Here is a 19,181-nt window from a genome sequence, read left to right as displayed (position 1 = left end):
TCACATCTCAACTCCACTTACCAGCCCTTGCTGTATATTTTGTAATGTCCTTACCCCTCACCTCGCCGAAAAAAATTCTAACAATCTCAGGTTTAAACGCTCCATTTGACGGGCAGCTTTTTGGGGAGAGAGTTCCACATTTCCCCTGCCCTTCGTGTGGACAAGTCCCCTCTGCTTTGATTCCCTCATTAAAGGAAATCCTTCCTCCCGATCTACCCGAGGAAATTATTCCATCATTTCAAACACAACATTGTGCTCCGACATGCACGGAGTTCCTTTGTGGGCAACCCGATTGTCAGACAGCAGTATAACTCCAATCTGAGGGCAGCACATCCAACTTCACAGATACAGGTCTGAGGAGGTAGCGACACAGTAACTGCGTCTATTCCCTCTCTTTCTCTCTCTGATTCCTCTCGCGCTCTTGACATTCTTCCTTTCTCTCTTTGTACATGTTTCTTACCTTTCTGTTATTCATCGCTGACTGCAAATCTCTCTCTCTCTCTCTGCATTATTTTAACTCTACTCTTTACAGCCGCTTTATATCTCTCATACTCCCTCTTTCCCTTTCTCTCACTCCCAATTTCTGCTCTGCTGTTTCTCTCTCTCTGTTTCTCTCGCTCTCTGTAACTCTCAGTATCTGGTGTCTGACGTCTCTATCTGTCTCTCTCTGTCTTGCACTTTCTCTCACTCCCAGCCTCTGTTCTGCTGTTTCTCTCTCTCACTGTTTCTCTCTATGTAACTCTCATTCTCTCTGCTCTGTCTCTAGTCTCCATCTTCCTCTCCCTGTCCTACACTTTCTCTAACTCCCAGTACCTGTGCTGTATCTGCAGTCTCCCTCTCTGTTTCTCTCTCTCCCTCCCTCTCTCTCTCTCGACCCTTTCTTTCTCAGCCTTTGCTGCGCTCTCCCTGTGGCTCGGAGCCTGGAGTTTGTGTCCTGATCAATTCACAAACCCCCCTTTCCCACTTGAGCTCTGATTGGCTGAGCCTAGGGGGAGAAGGAAAATCCGTAATTAAGCAGCTAATCTGATCCTGGGATGAGAGAGAGAGAGAGAGAGAGAGAGGGGAGAGGCTGCACTTCACATCACCTCTTTCACACATGCTAACTTTACTCAGAGGAACCAGCCCTCGGAGCGCCCCGTCCTCCTGAGGAACCCGCCATCCTTTCCTCCCTGTAGCGAATATCCACCTCTGGTTCCTGTGCTATCTGCCCGGGATGATGGTTCCGCAGGACACGCTTCACTCCCTTTTAATCCTCAGCATCTACCTAAAGCTCTACCAAGCCTGGTAAGTGGAGCCTCTTGCGTTTCTCTCTCCCGTTTCCCCAGTCACACGGTTGCCCTCACTTACCCCCAGCTCCTCCGTCGCTGGTACCCACTACCCAGCCCCATCCCCCCCGAGACAAAGATTCTGGGGTCGCACTGCCCAATGTCTCGGTGTCACATGACGGGCCCATTATCAAAGGTTATCAGTTTAAGTCTTCAGAGCAACTTTAATGAGTGGGGAGGTGTCAACTGTGGCTCAGTTCATAGCACCCTCGCCTTTGAATCAGAGGGTTGTGGGTTCATGTCCCACTCCCGGAAAACCAAGAACTGTGATTGTACTCGAAAGAGTTACATGCAATCTGTGACTGTTGATAACTCGAAAGAGTTTCCCTTCCTATTTTGAGGTGTCAGCTGTGGCTCAGTTCATAGCACCCTCGCCTTTGAATCAGAGGGTTGTGGGTTCATGTCGCACTCCCTGGAAAACCAAGAACTGTGATTGTACTCGAAAGAGTTACAATCTGTGACTGTTGATAACTCGAAAGAGTTTAATGAGTGGGGAGGGGAGGGAGGAATCTCATCAGGGACCGTTTGAAGGATTTAAGACATGAAACACCACCCCCCCCCCAAAGAAATCCCAAATATTTTCGGAGGACAAAGTTGGGAGCCTGTTTTTTTTTTAACAACTTAATTGTTTGGCTCTGTCTTTCCAGGTCAGTGAATAATTTCCTGATGACTGGTCCTAAGGTAAGAACGTTTCTGGTCGCCTTTACCTTAATAATTTATAATATAAGTCTTTTATTTTAAAATGGTGAAGATGAATCTTAAAGAGTCAGGCGCTGTTTTAAGTTGGGGGGTGGAGGAGAGAGACTCTCTGCCTCTGTATTTTTTAGGGGTTTGAAATAATAATGTGGAGGTTTTATTTTTAAGTGTGACTCGCCCACATTCTGAGCGCTGTCCCGTCGATTCCCAATGCCGTTCTCCTTGGGTAAAGGCTGTTATAATTTCATCCGAGGGAGCGACGGGATTCGTTTGAATAATTGAATAATTTTGCTGCCCATTTGTGCAACTGGTGGGAGACTGAGAGTGACGGAGCGTAACAATTATTTCAAGGAACAGTGACTGGCCATCCTGGACACTCCGGCAGGTGAAGGTGTCGGGGTGTCTCCGCTGTCTGCTTGCTGAGGTTTAGATTATTTGTATTTCCACATCTTCAACTCCTGCCATTCCCTTGATCTCGGTTGACTCAATGAACACCGTTTAATCCCAGCACCCTGAATTTCACAGCCTATTCTGTGCAGAGGCTAATAGATGGAGTGAGAGGTGATCTCATTGGAAGATTTGAAGATTTTTCGAAAGGGGCTTGGCAGGGGTAGGGGGTCTAGGACACGGGGGTCACGGTCTCAGGATAAGGGACCAGCCATTTAGGACTGAGATGAAGAGGAATTTCTTCACTCAAAGGGTTGTGAATCTTTGGAATTCTCCACCCCAGAGGACTATGGAGGTTCAGTTAATTGAAGATATTGAAGAGCTGGAGAGAGGTTTGGATACCAAGGGAGTTGATGGGGAAGGCGGAGTGTTCAGGTAGATCAAAAATGAGCCGATTTAATGACGGAGCGAGTTCGAAGGACCAAATAGGCTACTCCCATTTCAAAATCTCACATTTATCAATTAACGGTCCATGTCTCCATTAATGAGACCCACACTCTCTCTCTCTCACACACACACACACACTCACAGATATCTGTACTGGTTTTGGGGGACTCGGTGTGTAGGTATCAATGTAGATCGAAATTGAACTTTCGATTACAAACCCGTCCACCCTGTTCAACCCCGGGTACAGTCACTCACTCCCCTGTTAAGATGTCTCTCCTGCGGCCTTTTGCTGATCGTTTTCCGATTGAACTCCAGGCCCCCTACTCGTGAAGCCGAGTTGTAAAGACTCCCTCCTGTTCACGGGGAATGGTCTGACCCTCCTCTGCCCCTGAGTGGGTTGAGAAAGGGAACCGACCGCAGCTTAACCCGGGAAGAGGCGAATTTAGCCTCGAAACGCATTAATCTCTAACAGCCAGACCCCTGGAGACTCGCTGTATAAAATTCCTCTTACACCAGGTGAATGAGGATCAGTGCAGGGGTCCTGGCTGCGATGGGGATCTCCTGTACTAAGTGGGGTGGGGTTGGATTTGCCCCGTTTCTGATCTGCTGGGTCCCCCAGAGGGAGATGAGCTGCCCCGGGGCTTTGCTGTCCAGTTTCTGATGTGCTGTTTGCTTGCTGCAGGCCTATCTGATTTACTCCAGCAGTGTGGCGGCAGGTGCCCAGAGTGGGATTGAGGAATGCAAACACCAATTCGCTTGGGACCGCTGGAACTGCCCGGAGAGAGCGCTGCAGCTGTCCACCCACAGCGGCCTGAGGAACGGTAAGACAGGCAGTGTCCGCCTTCCGTCCAGACCAGTGCAGTCACGTAAATGTCCTTATCACCCCCATTGGGTCACCACCCAGCAGTGCTGACCCTCTCCTTCCGCACAGCGAATGAGCCTTCCAATACACCGAGCTATCTGTGCCAATACTGGGAGAATGCAATCCCCTGACTCAAATCAAACCCTTCCTAATTCACACACACACACACACAGAAACACACACACACACACACACACACAGGTAAACACACACACACACACAGAAACACACACACACACACACACACACACACACAGGTAAACACACACACACACACAGAAACACACACACACAGGTAAACACACACACACACACACACAGAAGCACACACACACACACACACAGGTAAACACACACACACAGAAACACACACACACACACACAGGTAAACACACACACACAGAAACACACACACACACACACACACAGGTAAACACACACACACAGAAACACACACACACACACACACACAGGTAAACACACACACACAGAAACACACACACACACACACACAGGTAAACACACACACACACACAGAAACACACACACACACACAGGTAAACACACACACACACACAGAAACATACACACACACACAGAAACACTCAGAAACACACGCGCACACACAAACACGCACAGGGACACACACACAAACACACACACAGGGAAACACACACATAGGGACACACGCATTCACACACACAGAAACACACACACATACACATACAGGGAAACACACACACACACACACACACAGAAACACACACACACACATAGAGAAACATGCGCACACACAAACATACACACAGGGACACACACACAAACACATACAGGGAAACACACACACATAGGGACACACGCATTCACACACACAGAAACACACACACACACACATACAGGGAAACACACATACACACACAGGGAAATACAGACACACACATGCACATACACACATGGAAACACATACACGCACACATACACAGGGAAACACACACAGGGAAACACACACACACAATTTTCTAATTCACAAGCCTACAATGATCAGGCACATTCCCATTAGACAATGGCGCACACAGTGGTAGGGTTTCAGGTCCAACGCACCTACAGGTAACTAGCTTTCACCTTTACTGAAGAACAAAATACTGTGGATGCTGGAAATCTGAAATAAAAGTTTTGGAAATAGAGAGAGAAACAGAGTTCATCTTTCAGCTCGATGACCTTCCCTCAGAATAAGTGGGACTCCTGTTTCTGTTCTAGTTATGTCGGCATCAGAGGTTATCATCTGTATTCTGCCAACATTTATGAATGAGCTTGGAGATTAGTTAAGTGTTTCCAATATTTTTTTTTTAATTTCAGGTGTTTTGTTTGCTCTCTCCTCTCTCTTTTCCCTACCTTGTCTCTTTCTCTGTGTTTCTCTCCCTCTCTGTTGTGTAGAACTGTGTAGGGATCTTTCTCAGCAATGTCTCTCTGGTTCCCTGCCTCTGCTTGTACATCTGCCTCCACCTGAATTTTCTGCTTGTATCTAACTCTTCTGTATGTAAACTTTTACTGATAGTTTTCTCCCAGTCTCACTCACTGTGCCCTTGTGTGCCTTGCCTTGTAGGGACCCGAGGAGGCCATTCAGCCCATTAATACTTCCGCCATTTAGTTCAATCACGGCTGATCTGTTTTTTACCTCCATTTACCCATCTCTATCTCTGAATATTCCTCTATATTGCTCTCTCTATCTCTCTGCTTATTTCTCTATTTGTCTGTTTCTCTCACACAGACTGCCTTGGCTTCTTTCAGGATTTATCAGTTTAGAAGCCTTTCTGTACCATCACAATATTCTTGCTAAGGTTCCCACTATCCAGACCCACAGGACACTGCCCCCTCTTTACATCTTCTTCTCTGTGACCCTCTGCTGTGGGTGCCTCCTTCACCGATTTTCACCATCTGCACCCGAGCCCTTCTTTTCTGCCACCCTCACAATGCTCACCAGTCTTGCTTGCTCTCCCCTTGCTCAACTTCCAATTCTTTCTGAGTTTCTATCTCTTGATGTCCTACCCCATAGATCACCATGCTTGCCCATTAGGTCTTCACTGGATAATTATAGCAGGCATGTTCTCTGGCGGGGTGGGGTGGGCGGGGGGGGGGGGACATTATTTTATGTGGAATGGGCTAATGAGGATTCATTTATCCCACCAGCAAACCGAGAAGCTGCCTTTGTCCACGCCATTAGTTCAGCTGGGGTGATGTACACATTAACTAGAAACTGCAGCCTGGGAGATTTTGAGAACTGTGGGTGTGATGATTCACGGAATGGACAACTGGGTAAGTGTTGGCCATCAGTATCTGCCGTGTGTTTGATAAGAAACTCTTACCGCAGCGGCGATGGTGGCAATAACCCGTGGTTCCTTGTTTGGTGCAGGTGGACAGGGCTGGCTGTGGGGAGGATGCAGCGATAACGTTGGCTTTGGTGAGACCATTTCCAAACAGTTTGTGGATGCGCTGGAGACCGGGCAGGATGCCAGAGCTGCCATGAACCTGCACAACAACGAGGCAGGGAGGAAGGTAAAGATCACACATCTCTCTCTCTCTTTCTCTATCCCTCCTTCAGGTACCATACGTCCTAAGAAGGCATTGTTGACCATGGGTTTTCACTGGGCTGGTTCATGATTAAGGGAAAGTACTGCAGTGATTTGCCGTTGCCTTCTGCAGTATGGCTGACCAGGAAACTCTCCCGCTCTTACTGCCTGACATCAGGTATTGGAAGGATTTACAGGCTGATATTCAACTCATTTGGCCATGTTATGAACACACCTTCTGTGACCATCAAGTCCTGGAGTGGAACTTGAGCCCAGAGCTTCTGGCCCAGAGGTAGGGATGCTACCCACTGTGCCACGAGAGTGGCAGCAGTGTGTACCAACTACAAGATGCACAGCAACAACTCACCAAGGCTCCTTCAACAGGACCTTCCAAACCTGTGACCTCTACCACCCAGAAGGACAAAGGACAGCAGACACATGGGAACGCCACCACCTGCAAGTTCCCCTCCAAGCTACTCACCATCCTGACTTGGAAATATATCAGCCGTCCCTTCACTGTCACTGGGTCAAAATCCTGGAACTCCCTTCCTAACAGCACTGTGGGTGAACCTACACCACATGAACTGCAGCGGTTCAAGAAGGCAGCTCACCACCACCTCCTCAAGGGCAATTAGGGATGGGCAACAAATACTGGCCCAGCCAGCGACACCCACATCCCATAAATAATTTTTTAAAACACAAAGAGTAGTGAAAATGTTGTATTCTCTCCTCTAAAAGACAATGGATGCTGGGGTTCAGTTGGGGTTTTCAACACCGAGGTGGGTAGATTTTTGGACAGGGAAGCAGAATTAACGTTTCAGGTCTGTGATCTTTTATCAACCTGAAACATTAACTCTGCTTCTCTCCACAGATGCTGCCAGATCTGCTGAGTATTTCCAGCATTTTCCGTCTTTATTTCAGATTTTCATTTTCTGCAGTTTTTTTTGTATGAGTAGATTTTGTTTGGATAAGTATCTCAAGGGATGTGGAGCAAAGGTGAATAAATGGAGTTGAGGTACTGATTAGCCTTACATAGTATTACATAGAGATTACAGGCCATTCTGCCCAACCCATCCATGTTGGTGATTATGCTCCACATCGGACTCCCCCCATCCTTCAATTGCCAACAGGTCCAAGGGGTAGTATGGCCTGCATCTGCATTGCAGAAGTATTTATTTTGCAGTTTGTAATGTCCTCAGGTTGTGAAAAGCACGATAGGTCTATAACAGTGAGCGTGGGGAAGCAGTGGCATAGTGGTAATGTCACTGGTGATCCAGATGCCCAGGCTAATGCTCTGGGAACAATGATTCAAATCTCACCATGGCAGTTGGTGGAATTTCAATTCAATTAATAAAAGTCTGGAACTAAAAACTAGTATTGTTGTAAAAACCCATCTGGTTCACTGAGGCCCCTTTAGGGAAGGAAGTATCTGGTCTGGACTATATGTGACTACAGACCCACAACAATATGGTTGACTCTGAAATAGCCTAGCAGGCCACTCAACTGTATCAAACGGCTACAAATCTTAAAAGGAATTAACTCCCTCCTGAACATTGTTGGTGTACCTACAACACATGAACTGCAGAGGTTCAAGAAGGTGGCTCACCACCATCTTCTCAAAGGCAGTTAGGGATGGGCAATAAATGCTGGCCTAGCCAGTGATGCCCTCATCCTGTTAAGAGAATACATTAAAAAGTCTACATATCTGCCTAATCCATCCATTCAAGGCTGAATGATATCATGCTCGGTACAGGCAATTTTCTCCCTCAAAATGCTGAGCAGCTTAGGTTGCTGCCCAGTTATTGGAATTATAGAACAGTCTTGTGCCAATGGCGTCCCTGTGATGAACAATAGATTGGTTGATTGACCTTAAAATAAAGTTTAGCCTGCTTTCTGGCTCAGCTAAGCAGAAGTATTTTCACTGTGCATTCCTTGGCTGTCTGTGTGTCTCGCTAGCTTTATGTAACATCCATTGGAATAGCACTTATCCAATTTGACTGGTTAACCAAGATTGGACATCCCAACAATTATTTGAATTTATTGGTTAACCAAAATTCTGTGTATAGTTACTTCATTCTTATCCAGTTTACATGCAGCACAGGGTTGGATCTAGTAGATCAGTAATCCAAATTATTCACTGCATTGAAAGTGGGATATTTTCTTAACTCGTTACATAAACTGGATCCCCCTCTCTTCCCATCCCTCCCTCACATTTACTCACTGAGGTGTGGTCCTCCTGTTGCATTCCTTATGGTGAATTGTAAACACCACCTTCACTCCCTCCACCATCAATGCAGAGTAGCAGCACTGTGCACCATCTACAAGATGCACTGCAGCAATTCATCAAGGCTGATTTAATAGTACCTTCCAAACCTGTGACCCCTACCACCTAGAAGGACAATGGCAGCAGATACATGGGACATCGCCACCTGTAAATTCCCCTCCAAGTCACACATCATCTTAACTTGGAAATATATTGGCATTCCTTCACTGTCACTGAGTCAAAATCCTGGAACTCTCTTCCGAACAGCACTGTGGGTGTACCTACACCCAGCAACAGCAATGGTTCAAGATGGTGGCTCACCACCACCTTCTCAAGGGCAATTATGGATGGGTACCAAATGCTGGCCTTGCCAGCAATGTTTACATCCCAGGAACAAATGGTATATAAATGGGTGTGTGCAATATATACCGTACCTACTTGTACATGAAACTTCTGTGTCACATTTGATAAAAAATTACAAATCAAAACTAGGAACCCACCACCAGCTACTAACAAAAATTGTGAACCAATAGAACTACACCAAATAGCTTTTGAGTTGCATCCGAACCCCTACTTTGAGCCCTTCATTTCTGCACTAATCTAATGATTTATTAGTAATAATCAGCTTTGTAACATAATAAAGACATAGATGTTTATATGAGCAATAGTTACACTTTTCAGTTCTATTTGAGATAGTAATAACTCCTGGAAGTTCTGGATTAAAAATGCTGAATTTAAAATATTTTACCAAGTGTTCTGTTTAGTTACACTAAGTACTGATCCAGACATATTTGGTATTGAAGGAAATTGCACATATGAAAACATTAGGCTAACAGTTTATTTACTTCATTGTCTTCATCATGAAAAAACCATAAGACCATAAGACGTAGGAGTAGAAGTAGGCCATTCGGCCTATCGAGTCTGCTCCGCCATTCAATGAGATCATGGCTGATCTGATAATCCTCAACTCCACTTTCCTGCCTTTTCCCCATAGCCCTTGATCCCCTTACTGATTAAAAATCTGTCCATCTCAGCCTTGAATATACTTAATGACCCAACCTCTACAGCCCTCTGCAGTAAAGAATTTACCCTCAATGGACAGACAATAAAGATAAACCCCAACTTCTATTGCATCAAGAGATGTATTTATCTAGTTTTGCTAGTAAGGGAACAAATGTATTATCCATCTGAAGTGTATAATGACAATATTGCTTATCTGTTTAGTTGTTAACCTGGACCTAATCAAAACTTCAGTATGTCTGGGAGGATTCATAAATGTCTTTCAAATCCACAGTAATGTGCACTCCTTCCAGATCCCGAAACTCATATATGACAAAAAGAGGGAGAGATAACTCAACCAATACTAAATTACATGATACCTAAAGATCAAATTTAGGATTCTAAATTATTGCCACATTTGAAAAAGTAAAATTATTATTAAATTACTGCATCCCGTGAAAGAATAAAATAATTCTTTGTTGCAGCCTAACTTCATTTCACTTTAAGAGGGAAATATTGCATCTTGTAAACACAATTTAAAATAAGCATCAGGCCACCTCTTTTTCTATCATTCATGGGATATGGGCATCACAAGTAAGACCAGCATGTATTGCCCACTCCTAATTTCCCCTGAGGACAGTGGTGAGTCACCTTTTCGAACTGCTGCAGTCTGTATGGGGGTGTTACTCGCTCAGGTAGGGGGTTCCAGGTTCCATGATGAAGAAATGATGATATGTTTCCCTGACAGGATGGTCTATGACTTAGAGAGTAACTTGGAGGTGGTTGTTTCCCCGTGAGCCTGCTACCCTCGTCCTTCGAGGTGGTAGAGCTCACAGGTTTGGCAGGTGCTGTCGAAGAGGCCTTGGCAAGTTGCTGCAGTCCATCTCTTGACTACTTTCTGTTGGTAAACAGCTACCAACTGTGAACTCCGTCCCTCCTACTGCCCTCCCTCAAGATGAGGTGGCAGGTTGGAGTTGAGTGGAGTCCTCTCTCCCTCCTCAGGTCAGAGGCTGGGAATCCTGCACCTCCTGACTCCCCAAAGCCTGTCCACCATCTACAAGGCACAAGTCAGGAGTGTGATGGAATACTTTCCACTTGCCTGGATGAGTGCAGCTCCAACAACACTCAAGGAGCTCCACACCATCCAAGAGAAAGCAGCCCACTTGGCACCCCATCCACCATCTTAAACACCCACTGCGGTCACAGGGCAAGAAAGTTGCTTGGCATAGTCAAGCAGACACTGATAAAAGCTAGAGTACAGCACGTTTCCTCAACATTACGCTGTTTTATTCTACCTCAGCCACTTTGTCACCCTCAGCCCTCGGCAATTTTGAGAAAACTATAGTTTTCTTAAATCTGAGGTGTATACATAACCAGATACAATACTATCATCCATGGCAATGCCTCAGTTGGTCTCACTTCCAGCTCTGAGTCATACGTTTGCAGGTCCAAGTCCCACGCTGGAGCAGCACTGAGGAAATGCTGCACTGTCGGAGGTGCCCTCACTCAGTTGAGACATTAAACCCAGGCCCATTCTCATGTTGTTGAGAAAGATCCCCTGGCACTAGTCCAAAAAGAGCATGAGGGATCTCTCCAGCATTATTCGTTCGACACCCAACATCACTTTGAGCAGATAACCAGGTCATTATCAGGTTGCTGACTGTGGGAGCTGGCTGTGCGCAAATTGGCTGCGGAGTTTCCGGTACAAGACTGACTGCGCTTCTCATGGTCTTGCACTGGCTGATGTGGCGTCCGAGGTGGTGAAAAGCGCTATATAAACGCACGCCCCTTTCTTTCTGCCCTGCGGATTTATTGAACAGGTGGTAAATTTACAAACCTTTTATCCCTCAGGCAGTAAAAGGCACGATGAAGCGAACCTGTAAGTGTCACGGTGTGTCCGGGAGCTGCACCACACAGACCTGCTGGCAACAGCTGCCCGAGTTCCGAGAGGTGGGCAACTACCTGAAGGAGAAGTATTACAAAGCCCTCAAAATCGACCTCCTGAAAGGGTCGGGCAACAGCGCGGCCAGCAGAGGGGCGATCGCCCAGAGCTTCAGCTCCATCTCCAAGAAGGAGCTGGTCCACCTGGAGGATTCCCCGGACTACTGCCTGGAGAACCGGACCCTGGGGCTGCAGGGGACGGAGGGGAGGGAGTGCGTGAAGCGGGGCAAGCAGCTGAGCAAGTGGGAGAAGCGGAGCTGCAGGAGGCTGTGCGGGGATTGCGGGTTGGGCGTGGGGGAGAGGAGAGCCCAGATGATGAGCAGCTGTAACTGCAAGTTTCACTGGTGCTGCACGGTGAAATGCGAGCAGTGCCGCAAAACCATCACCAAATACTTCTGTGTGGACAAGGACAAGAAATCCAGGAACGAGAGTGCCTCCAAGCGAAAGGAAGCGCGCCTCGGACAGAGGCACTGAAAAGCCTCGAACTAAAAAACATACACATGGTTAACCCCCTTCTTTGGTCTGACATTGTCCAGCGTTAGCAAAGCGAGCAGTAGATGTAAAAAGAAGCACTGTGTTCCCTCTAAGAAGATGGACAGAATCCTTTTCAGTCCCGTAGCATTGTTCGTTTTATATTTGAACTGTTGCGAATGATCTCGCAGCTTAAGAGAACAGCAAAACTGTAAGTACGGCCGTGCAGTTACTGGTCATGTAGTGGGTTATGGATCTGCATTTCAAACCAGAGTAAAACTTACACCAATGGTGTCTTTAAGACCAATCATCTGTTGTTGGCTTTCCAAGGCCGGAGAACCTTCATCCCACAGTTTCATCTTAACATGTCTCAAAGCCTCCATTCCTGGCGTGTTTCCCGTTTATGTTTTCCCCCAGCGTTGCTCACCCCGCCACCCCCACTAACAACTTTAGCTTAATTCTTTTTTTTTTTAAAAGACTTGTACTTTTACAGCGCCTCTCACAACCTCAGGATGTCCCAAAGTGCATTACAGCCAGTGAAGCCAGCAGTGGGTTTTACCCAGATCCTCTGCCAGTTCCACCTTGTGACCAGCTCCTGGGGGTAATGGAGGTAGTGAATTAGGCTAATCGAGGCCAGCGTGCCTGTTTGTGTGTGTGTGTGTCTCTCTCTCTCTCACACAGACACTCTAACTCTCCCTCACACATGCTCCCTCTCATATCCTTTCTCAACACTCATTCACACACATGCCCTCTCTCACTCACACTCTCTCACACACACTCAGACTCACATTCACTCACACACACTCACATTCACACATTCTCTCACTCTCTTATTCTCTCTCACACACTATATCACACACACACATTCTCATTCATTCTCTCACATTCTCTCTCTCTTATTCTCTCTCACACACTATCACACACACACACACATTCTCTCACACTCTTATTCTCTCACACACTATCACACACTCAGACTCATTCTCATTCACTCTCACATTCTCTCACTCTCTTATTCTCTCTCTCACACTATCACACACACACACAGTCTCACGCTCTCTCATGCACACACAATCTCTCACACATTCTCTCTGTCACTCTCACACATTCTCTCTCTCTCTCTCTTTCTCATTCTCTCTCTCTCTCTCTGCTGGTTTCCACCTGGATCTGTGAAAGTTCAGGAATTCCCTGTGGGAGGAATCAGAGGAACCTTTATCCAGCTATTGGGTGACACACTGCAGCAGCACCAAGTGCAGTGTGTCGTCCTCATTAACAAAATGCGTTAATGGGCAAGTGGGTTCTGTTGAATTGGCCTGGATGTTACAATGGAACATATCTGGTGTCTCCATGGTTGTACCCAGTTCCAGTGTTTTGGCTTGAAGCAAGTATTTTGGATGTTGTTTTCTGCAGTCATGCCCGTGACGATTATGTATCCAGGATTGTCCATCCATCTTGGGAATTTCGGAACTGCTACCTTGTTCTGTAACTCAGAATGCAGGAATTATACCCGCCTGTAAAAACCAGATGTGTCTCACAAGAGACACAACCACTGAACTGATTAGGGTGATTAATGTGCCTGTAATGTTCTGACATGCAATGCCAGTGGGCGGTGCCCCTCTCCATCACCAGGGCACATCCAGGGTATCTCCCCTCCACCCACCACCGCTTTAGGTGATAGGTTGAGATCCAGTGAGGGCCCTGATTCAGGAAGGCTGTTGCAAAGTAGCATGAATGCTACCCTGAAAGGTGTTACTCCCTGTCAACCATTCTATTTATAGCAGAGAGGACTAGAAATAATAAATGTGGTGATTATCATCCCACTTTTTCATTAGCAGGACAGCATTGGGGGGAGGCTGCAGGCATGAAGTGAAAAATATTAAAAGGAATTTAACTTTGCTCTGTTAAAAAAAATACACAGCAGGAACCTAGGAATATGTGTAGGCCATTCAGCCCCTCAAACCTGTTCCACCGTTTACTTAGATCATGACTGATCTTTGATTAGGCTCCCCGGTTCCACTTCATATCCTTGGCTAACAAATATCTATCTCAGTCTTAGTTTTCAATGAACTAGTAATGCAAGGGTCCAGACTAAACCTTTGGGGACAAGGGTTCAAATCTGGCAGCTGGTGAAATTTAAATTCATTTAATAAATCTGGAATTGAAAACGAGTCTCAGTGCTGGTGACCATGACGGCCATCATCGAATTTCGTAAGAACACATCTGGTTCACTAATGTCCTTTAGGGAAGGAAATCTGCCGCCCTTACCCTGGCCTGGCCTACATGTGACTCCAGACCCACAGCAATGTGGTTGAGTCTTAACCACCCTCTGAAATGGCCGAGCAAGCCACTCAGTTCAAGGGCAATTGGGACAATGCTCACAACAAATGCTGGCCTTGCCAGCGATGCCCACACCCCATGAAAGAATAGATAGAAATAAAAAACCCCTAGTTGTGGAAGAAACCATTGCTCAGCGCACGAGCTGTATAAATATTATTAAAACCCAGCCTGTTGGGCCCAGGGAAGGAATATTTTCTGGTTGAAGCGAGATTTCTACCTGTGCCCATAGGTAGTTGGTTAACTAGAGCGATGATCTCTCACCAAGCTAGAGTAAAGCAGGTTAGATTCACCAGGTAGAATGGAGGGAGTCCAGCTCAGTCCTGCTTTGAGCCGACGCCAGATGTGTACAATCCAGCTATCCCCACGACTCTCCCACGTGTGTATCATCCAGTCAACTGGTCCACGGCAGAATCTAGATCTTAAACCCTGGTCATTTGATCTGACACTCGAGCCTTAAGGGTTTAAACCTGACAGTTTCCCAGTCCATGTGAAGTGCCAGTACACACAAAACCAAACTCAAAACCCAAACCTTTCTTCTGTTCCAAAGGGAGCAGAACACAAATAAAAATGAGTGATCCGCCGATTATGTTAAGATGGTTCAGGATGCACAATGCAAATTAAAGGTGTTGAAATCTTTAGACGTCCTCCTGTTCTGACAAGATTGATAAGCGGAGGTTCCCCACCCCAACTAGACGGTAAAAGACGATTTAATTGTATTATACCCAGGAACATTAAGCACTTTGTACATCGTTAATTTATTGCACCGTTTTATCCAGACGTTTTGATACTCTGAAATCTGGTAGATTCTCAATGTTAGTGTTTTTGTTGTTAAGTGTAGACGTTGTGCCGTTTGTAATTAAAGAGAATTTCGCCCTTGTTTCCTTTTGCACCTGGGTCCCGGCTTCCTCAATCTCTTCACCGCGGTTATTGGTAGCTTTTGGCTTTTGCCTGTGAGGCAGGTGTTTTGCGAGGGCGAAGTGAGGCTCTGCCAGCGGGTCGGGCTGATGTACCCGGGGTGTCTCAGTTTTACCCGCGGCCGCGAATCAGAAACCTTAAAATCAATCGCCAGTTGCTTTTTTGTCTTGCGTCTGTGTTTGCAGATCCCCGCAAAAACTGGACGGATAGAATTCAGGAATTCAAAACCATTAAGACCAGCCCCGTGTACTTGGTTAAGTTTATCCCCTGGCGCTTAAAGCAATCGCTTTAAAAACTGTACTTTTAAAATGTGTAAAATAATGTCCCTGCCCTGGACTGAGGGGCATGGGGGGAAAATACCATCACTCTTGTTTTTTTTTGAGCTGTGACAAGGATTAATGTTTACATCCATACAGAATGCTTGTAAAGTGCATTGTGCAACTTCAACTTTTAATAACTGGGGGTGTGAACACGACAGCAGCAAATTTTACACCACATACCAAACCATAATTCACTACGTTTTAACACGAGACAGTCCAAGTTTCTAGACTTAAGTCATCCTTTGGGATACGTCGTTCTTTCCCTTTTGCAACGATTCACTTTTTTTCCCCTCTCCCCATTTTCAATCATTTTCAGAATCTGAAATAAAACGATAAGAAAAGCGCACAGCATTAACACCATTAGCATTTTAAAAACGTAATTAAAAGGGCTTTCATATACCCTTAAAGTTGCTCAATGACTTCATAAGCACCTTGTATATTCACCCAGCTACACTGTATATATGATAAACACGTTTTATCTATACACACACACATATATATATATACTTATGTGTGTGTATATATATATACTCATATACATACTTATATAATTGTATATATAAATATTTGTGTGTGTGTGTGTGTATATATACTCATATACATACTTATATAATTGTATATATAAATATTTATGTGTGTATATATACTCATATACATACTTATATAATTGTATATATAAATATTTATGTGTGTATATATACTCATATACATACTTATATAATTGTATATATAAATATTTGTGTGTGTGTATATATATACTCATATACATACTTATATAATTGTGTATATATAAATATTTGTGTGTGTGTATATATATACTCATATACATACTTATATAATTGTATATATAAATATTTATGTGTGTGTATATATACTCATATACATACTTATATAATTGTATATATAAATATTTATGTGTGTGTATATATACTCATATACATACTTATATAATTGTATATATAAATATTTGCGTGTGTGTGTATATATATACTCATATACATACTTATATAATTGTATATATAAATATTTGTGTGTGTGTATAAATATACTCATATACATACTTATATAATTGTGTATATAAATATTTATGTGTGTGTATATATACTCATATACATACTTATATAATTGTGTATATATAAATATTTGTGTGTGTGTGTATATATATATTTTTTTTAATTTATATATATATTATACCTTTTTATTCATTCAAGGGACGTGGGCTTCGCTGGCTAAGTCAGCTTTATTGCCCATCCCTCATTGCCCATATATAATTGTTTATGTAAACTATGAATATATATATTTGTATTCATATATATATACATACACACACACAGAAACATGTACATATAATTTATATACAGTATGGACAAACATTTTGCATTACATCACCTCGAGTGCAGCTACATATTTAAAAAGGAGCGAACTGTAATATAAAAATGCTTTAAATTCAACCCTGTACGATTGCGAACCTCACTATCAATCCAGTTAAAATACATTTTAGTTTTCACATTGTAGTGCGATTTGAGATTAAGTTATTTCCTTAGGGCGTAATATCATTAGATTCAAATATCCGTGACCTTCGCTTTAAAATATAATTATCGGCTGGGATAGAATGAGATTGAAAATCGTTAGTTCCGGCAAGATTCGCTCCTTTTTTCCAATTTTACTTTCAGGTTTTCCTCATTGGAGAAAGTCGCCTGCCAAATGCTTGCAAAGAGGTTTAAATGCGGAGTTAAGGGCAGAATACTCTGTCTCTGACCGGCTCCAGACACACACACACACTCCAGCAATGGGAGATCCCCAAGTCCTCACTGCAGAATCCTGCAGATAAAACTAAACGAAAAGACAGGCAGTATATTTGGGTCGGATTTCTAAACAAAGAAACTATCTCTTCCAGCTTTCTTTTGGTGGGTTACATTTCACATTTGCAGCGTTTGCCGATTCCATCCTATCCCCAAAACCACTGGGTTCGGTCTCCAGGCTGCTAGTTTCGGATTAATTTCCCGGGAGTTACTGTTGAAGGAAATAAAATCTCTCACCCGTCAGTTGGATTTTTAAAAAGGCCCTAAAGTCACTGGCCGCACGGAACCGAACTCAATTTGCTCAACTCCGCTCTCCAACAGGTTTATTATTCATTGGGACATTCTCCATCTGTTTGGGGTAACACTGATTTCTTCTCCGCCGATGCTGCCAGACTTGCTGAGTTTTTCCAGGTAATTCTGTTTTTATTTTGTTTTGGATTTCCAGCATCCGCAGTAGCTTTTAGCTTTTTGTTTTTATCGGAGAATTTAGAAAGCCGGTTGAAATCACCTTCGTATTTCACTCCCCTCCTGTCGATCGGGTGCGCTTATTTTCGTGTTTCTTAATCCATCAAACACTGTTCAGAAACGAGGAGCCCATCTCAGAGGTAGGTGGGCATTGTTACTGTGTAGCTCCGATACAGCAATGGTTCTGCTCGACTCAAAACATAAATAAACCAACAACAAACGTTTCGTTAGAACGAAAACCCTCCTCTCACTATATATAATTATATATATAAAACACTATATATAGTGTATTATATTTAGCGTAGTAATATATATTATATATGTAGTGTGGTGTATTATATATAGTGTTATATATAATTATATATTTCTAAATATAGTGTTATATATAATTACACATAATAACACTATACATAATTATATATAATAATACTATATATAATTATATACAACACTATATATAGTTATATATATAATTATATATAAATAATATATAGACATATAATAACACCATATATAGTTATATATAATTATATATGAGGGCACTATATATATGAGGACATTATATATAACCTAATCTGTCTGCCTATGTCGATGTGTTAATTCCCTTGCATATAATCATAGGGTGGTACAGCATAGAAGGACAACATTCGGCCCATCGGGCCGATGCCAGCGCTTTGGAAGAACAATCCAATTTCCCCACTCTCCAACAGGTTTATTAGGAGAGAGTGCGCTCTTTCCCCATAGTCCTGCAATCATTTCCTTTTCAAACATTTACCCAAATTTCCTTTAGAAAGTTGCTCTTGGATCGGGCAGCCCATTCCCCTAATCACTGCAACTCGCCGATGTCCCCTCGTTTCCACTCTGGATCTTTCACCCTTTTAGATGGACCCCCGTGCATATTGTCTACACTAATCGGACGCGGCAGCCTTGGTGTTGCTATTCCAGTCACCGTGTCCCCCCCAAAACCCTGTGTTTTCCATCTCCTTTCATTCTCTCTACATTCTGGTCAATACGCCAGCCAGTTTGTGTGTGACAGTTAACTACAGAGAGAGAGAGAGAGAGAATGGGCAAGAGTATCCATAGTCAGGGATTAAATAGATGGAAAAACCGAGCAACAAATGCATGAGATAGATACAAAGAGGGAGAGAAGGAGAGAGTGCGGTTCCCCTCCCTCCTCCCCGAGAGAGGACAGAGAGGACCAACAAGGAAGAGCAGCCAGAGAGAAGCAGAGACTCATCTTTCTGGAGTTACTCGGGTTTGTGACTCGTGTTTGGGACGCTCCTTGTTTGCTGGATTTGCATCATGTTTTAGCTCCCAAGCCTGGCACCAGCATCCTCTGTCCGGTCTCTTACCCCCCCAAAAAAAAAGCCTTCGCTCGTTCTGA

At 44.1% G+C, this 19,181-nt stretch overlaps 1 protein-coding gene across 1 annotated transcript; it reads left to right on the top strand.

Annotated features, from left to right (window-relative positions):
• The first annotated feature begins 1,210 nt into the window (after window positions 1–1,210).
• Window positions 1,211–11,968, top strand: wnt8b (wingless-type MMTV integration site family, member 8b). Its single transcript, XM_078530678.1, has 6 exons — window positions 1,211–1,284; window positions 1,973–2,006; window positions 3,538–3,676; window positions 5,905–6,030; window positions 6,128–6,270; window positions 11,398–11,968. The coding sequence occupies exons 1-6, from the start codon at window positions 1,214–1,216 to the stop codon at window positions 11,959–11,961; spliced, it is 1,077 nt and encodes a 358-aa protein (XP_078386804.1). The 5' UTR covers window positions 1,211–1,213; the 3' UTR covers window positions 11,962–11,968.
• The last annotated feature ends 7,213 nt before the right edge of the window (window positions 11,969–19,181 follow it).

Source organism: Cetorhinus maximus, chromosome 27 (genome assembly GCF_964194155.1).
Source record: "Cetorhinus maximus chromosome 27, sCetMax3.hap1.1, whole genome shotgun sequence".
NCBI lineage: Eukaryota > Metazoa > Chordata > Chondrichthyes > Lamniformes > Cetorhinidae > Cetorhinus > Cetorhinus maximus.
This window is presented reverse-complemented; position numbering and strand designations above follow the sequence as displayed.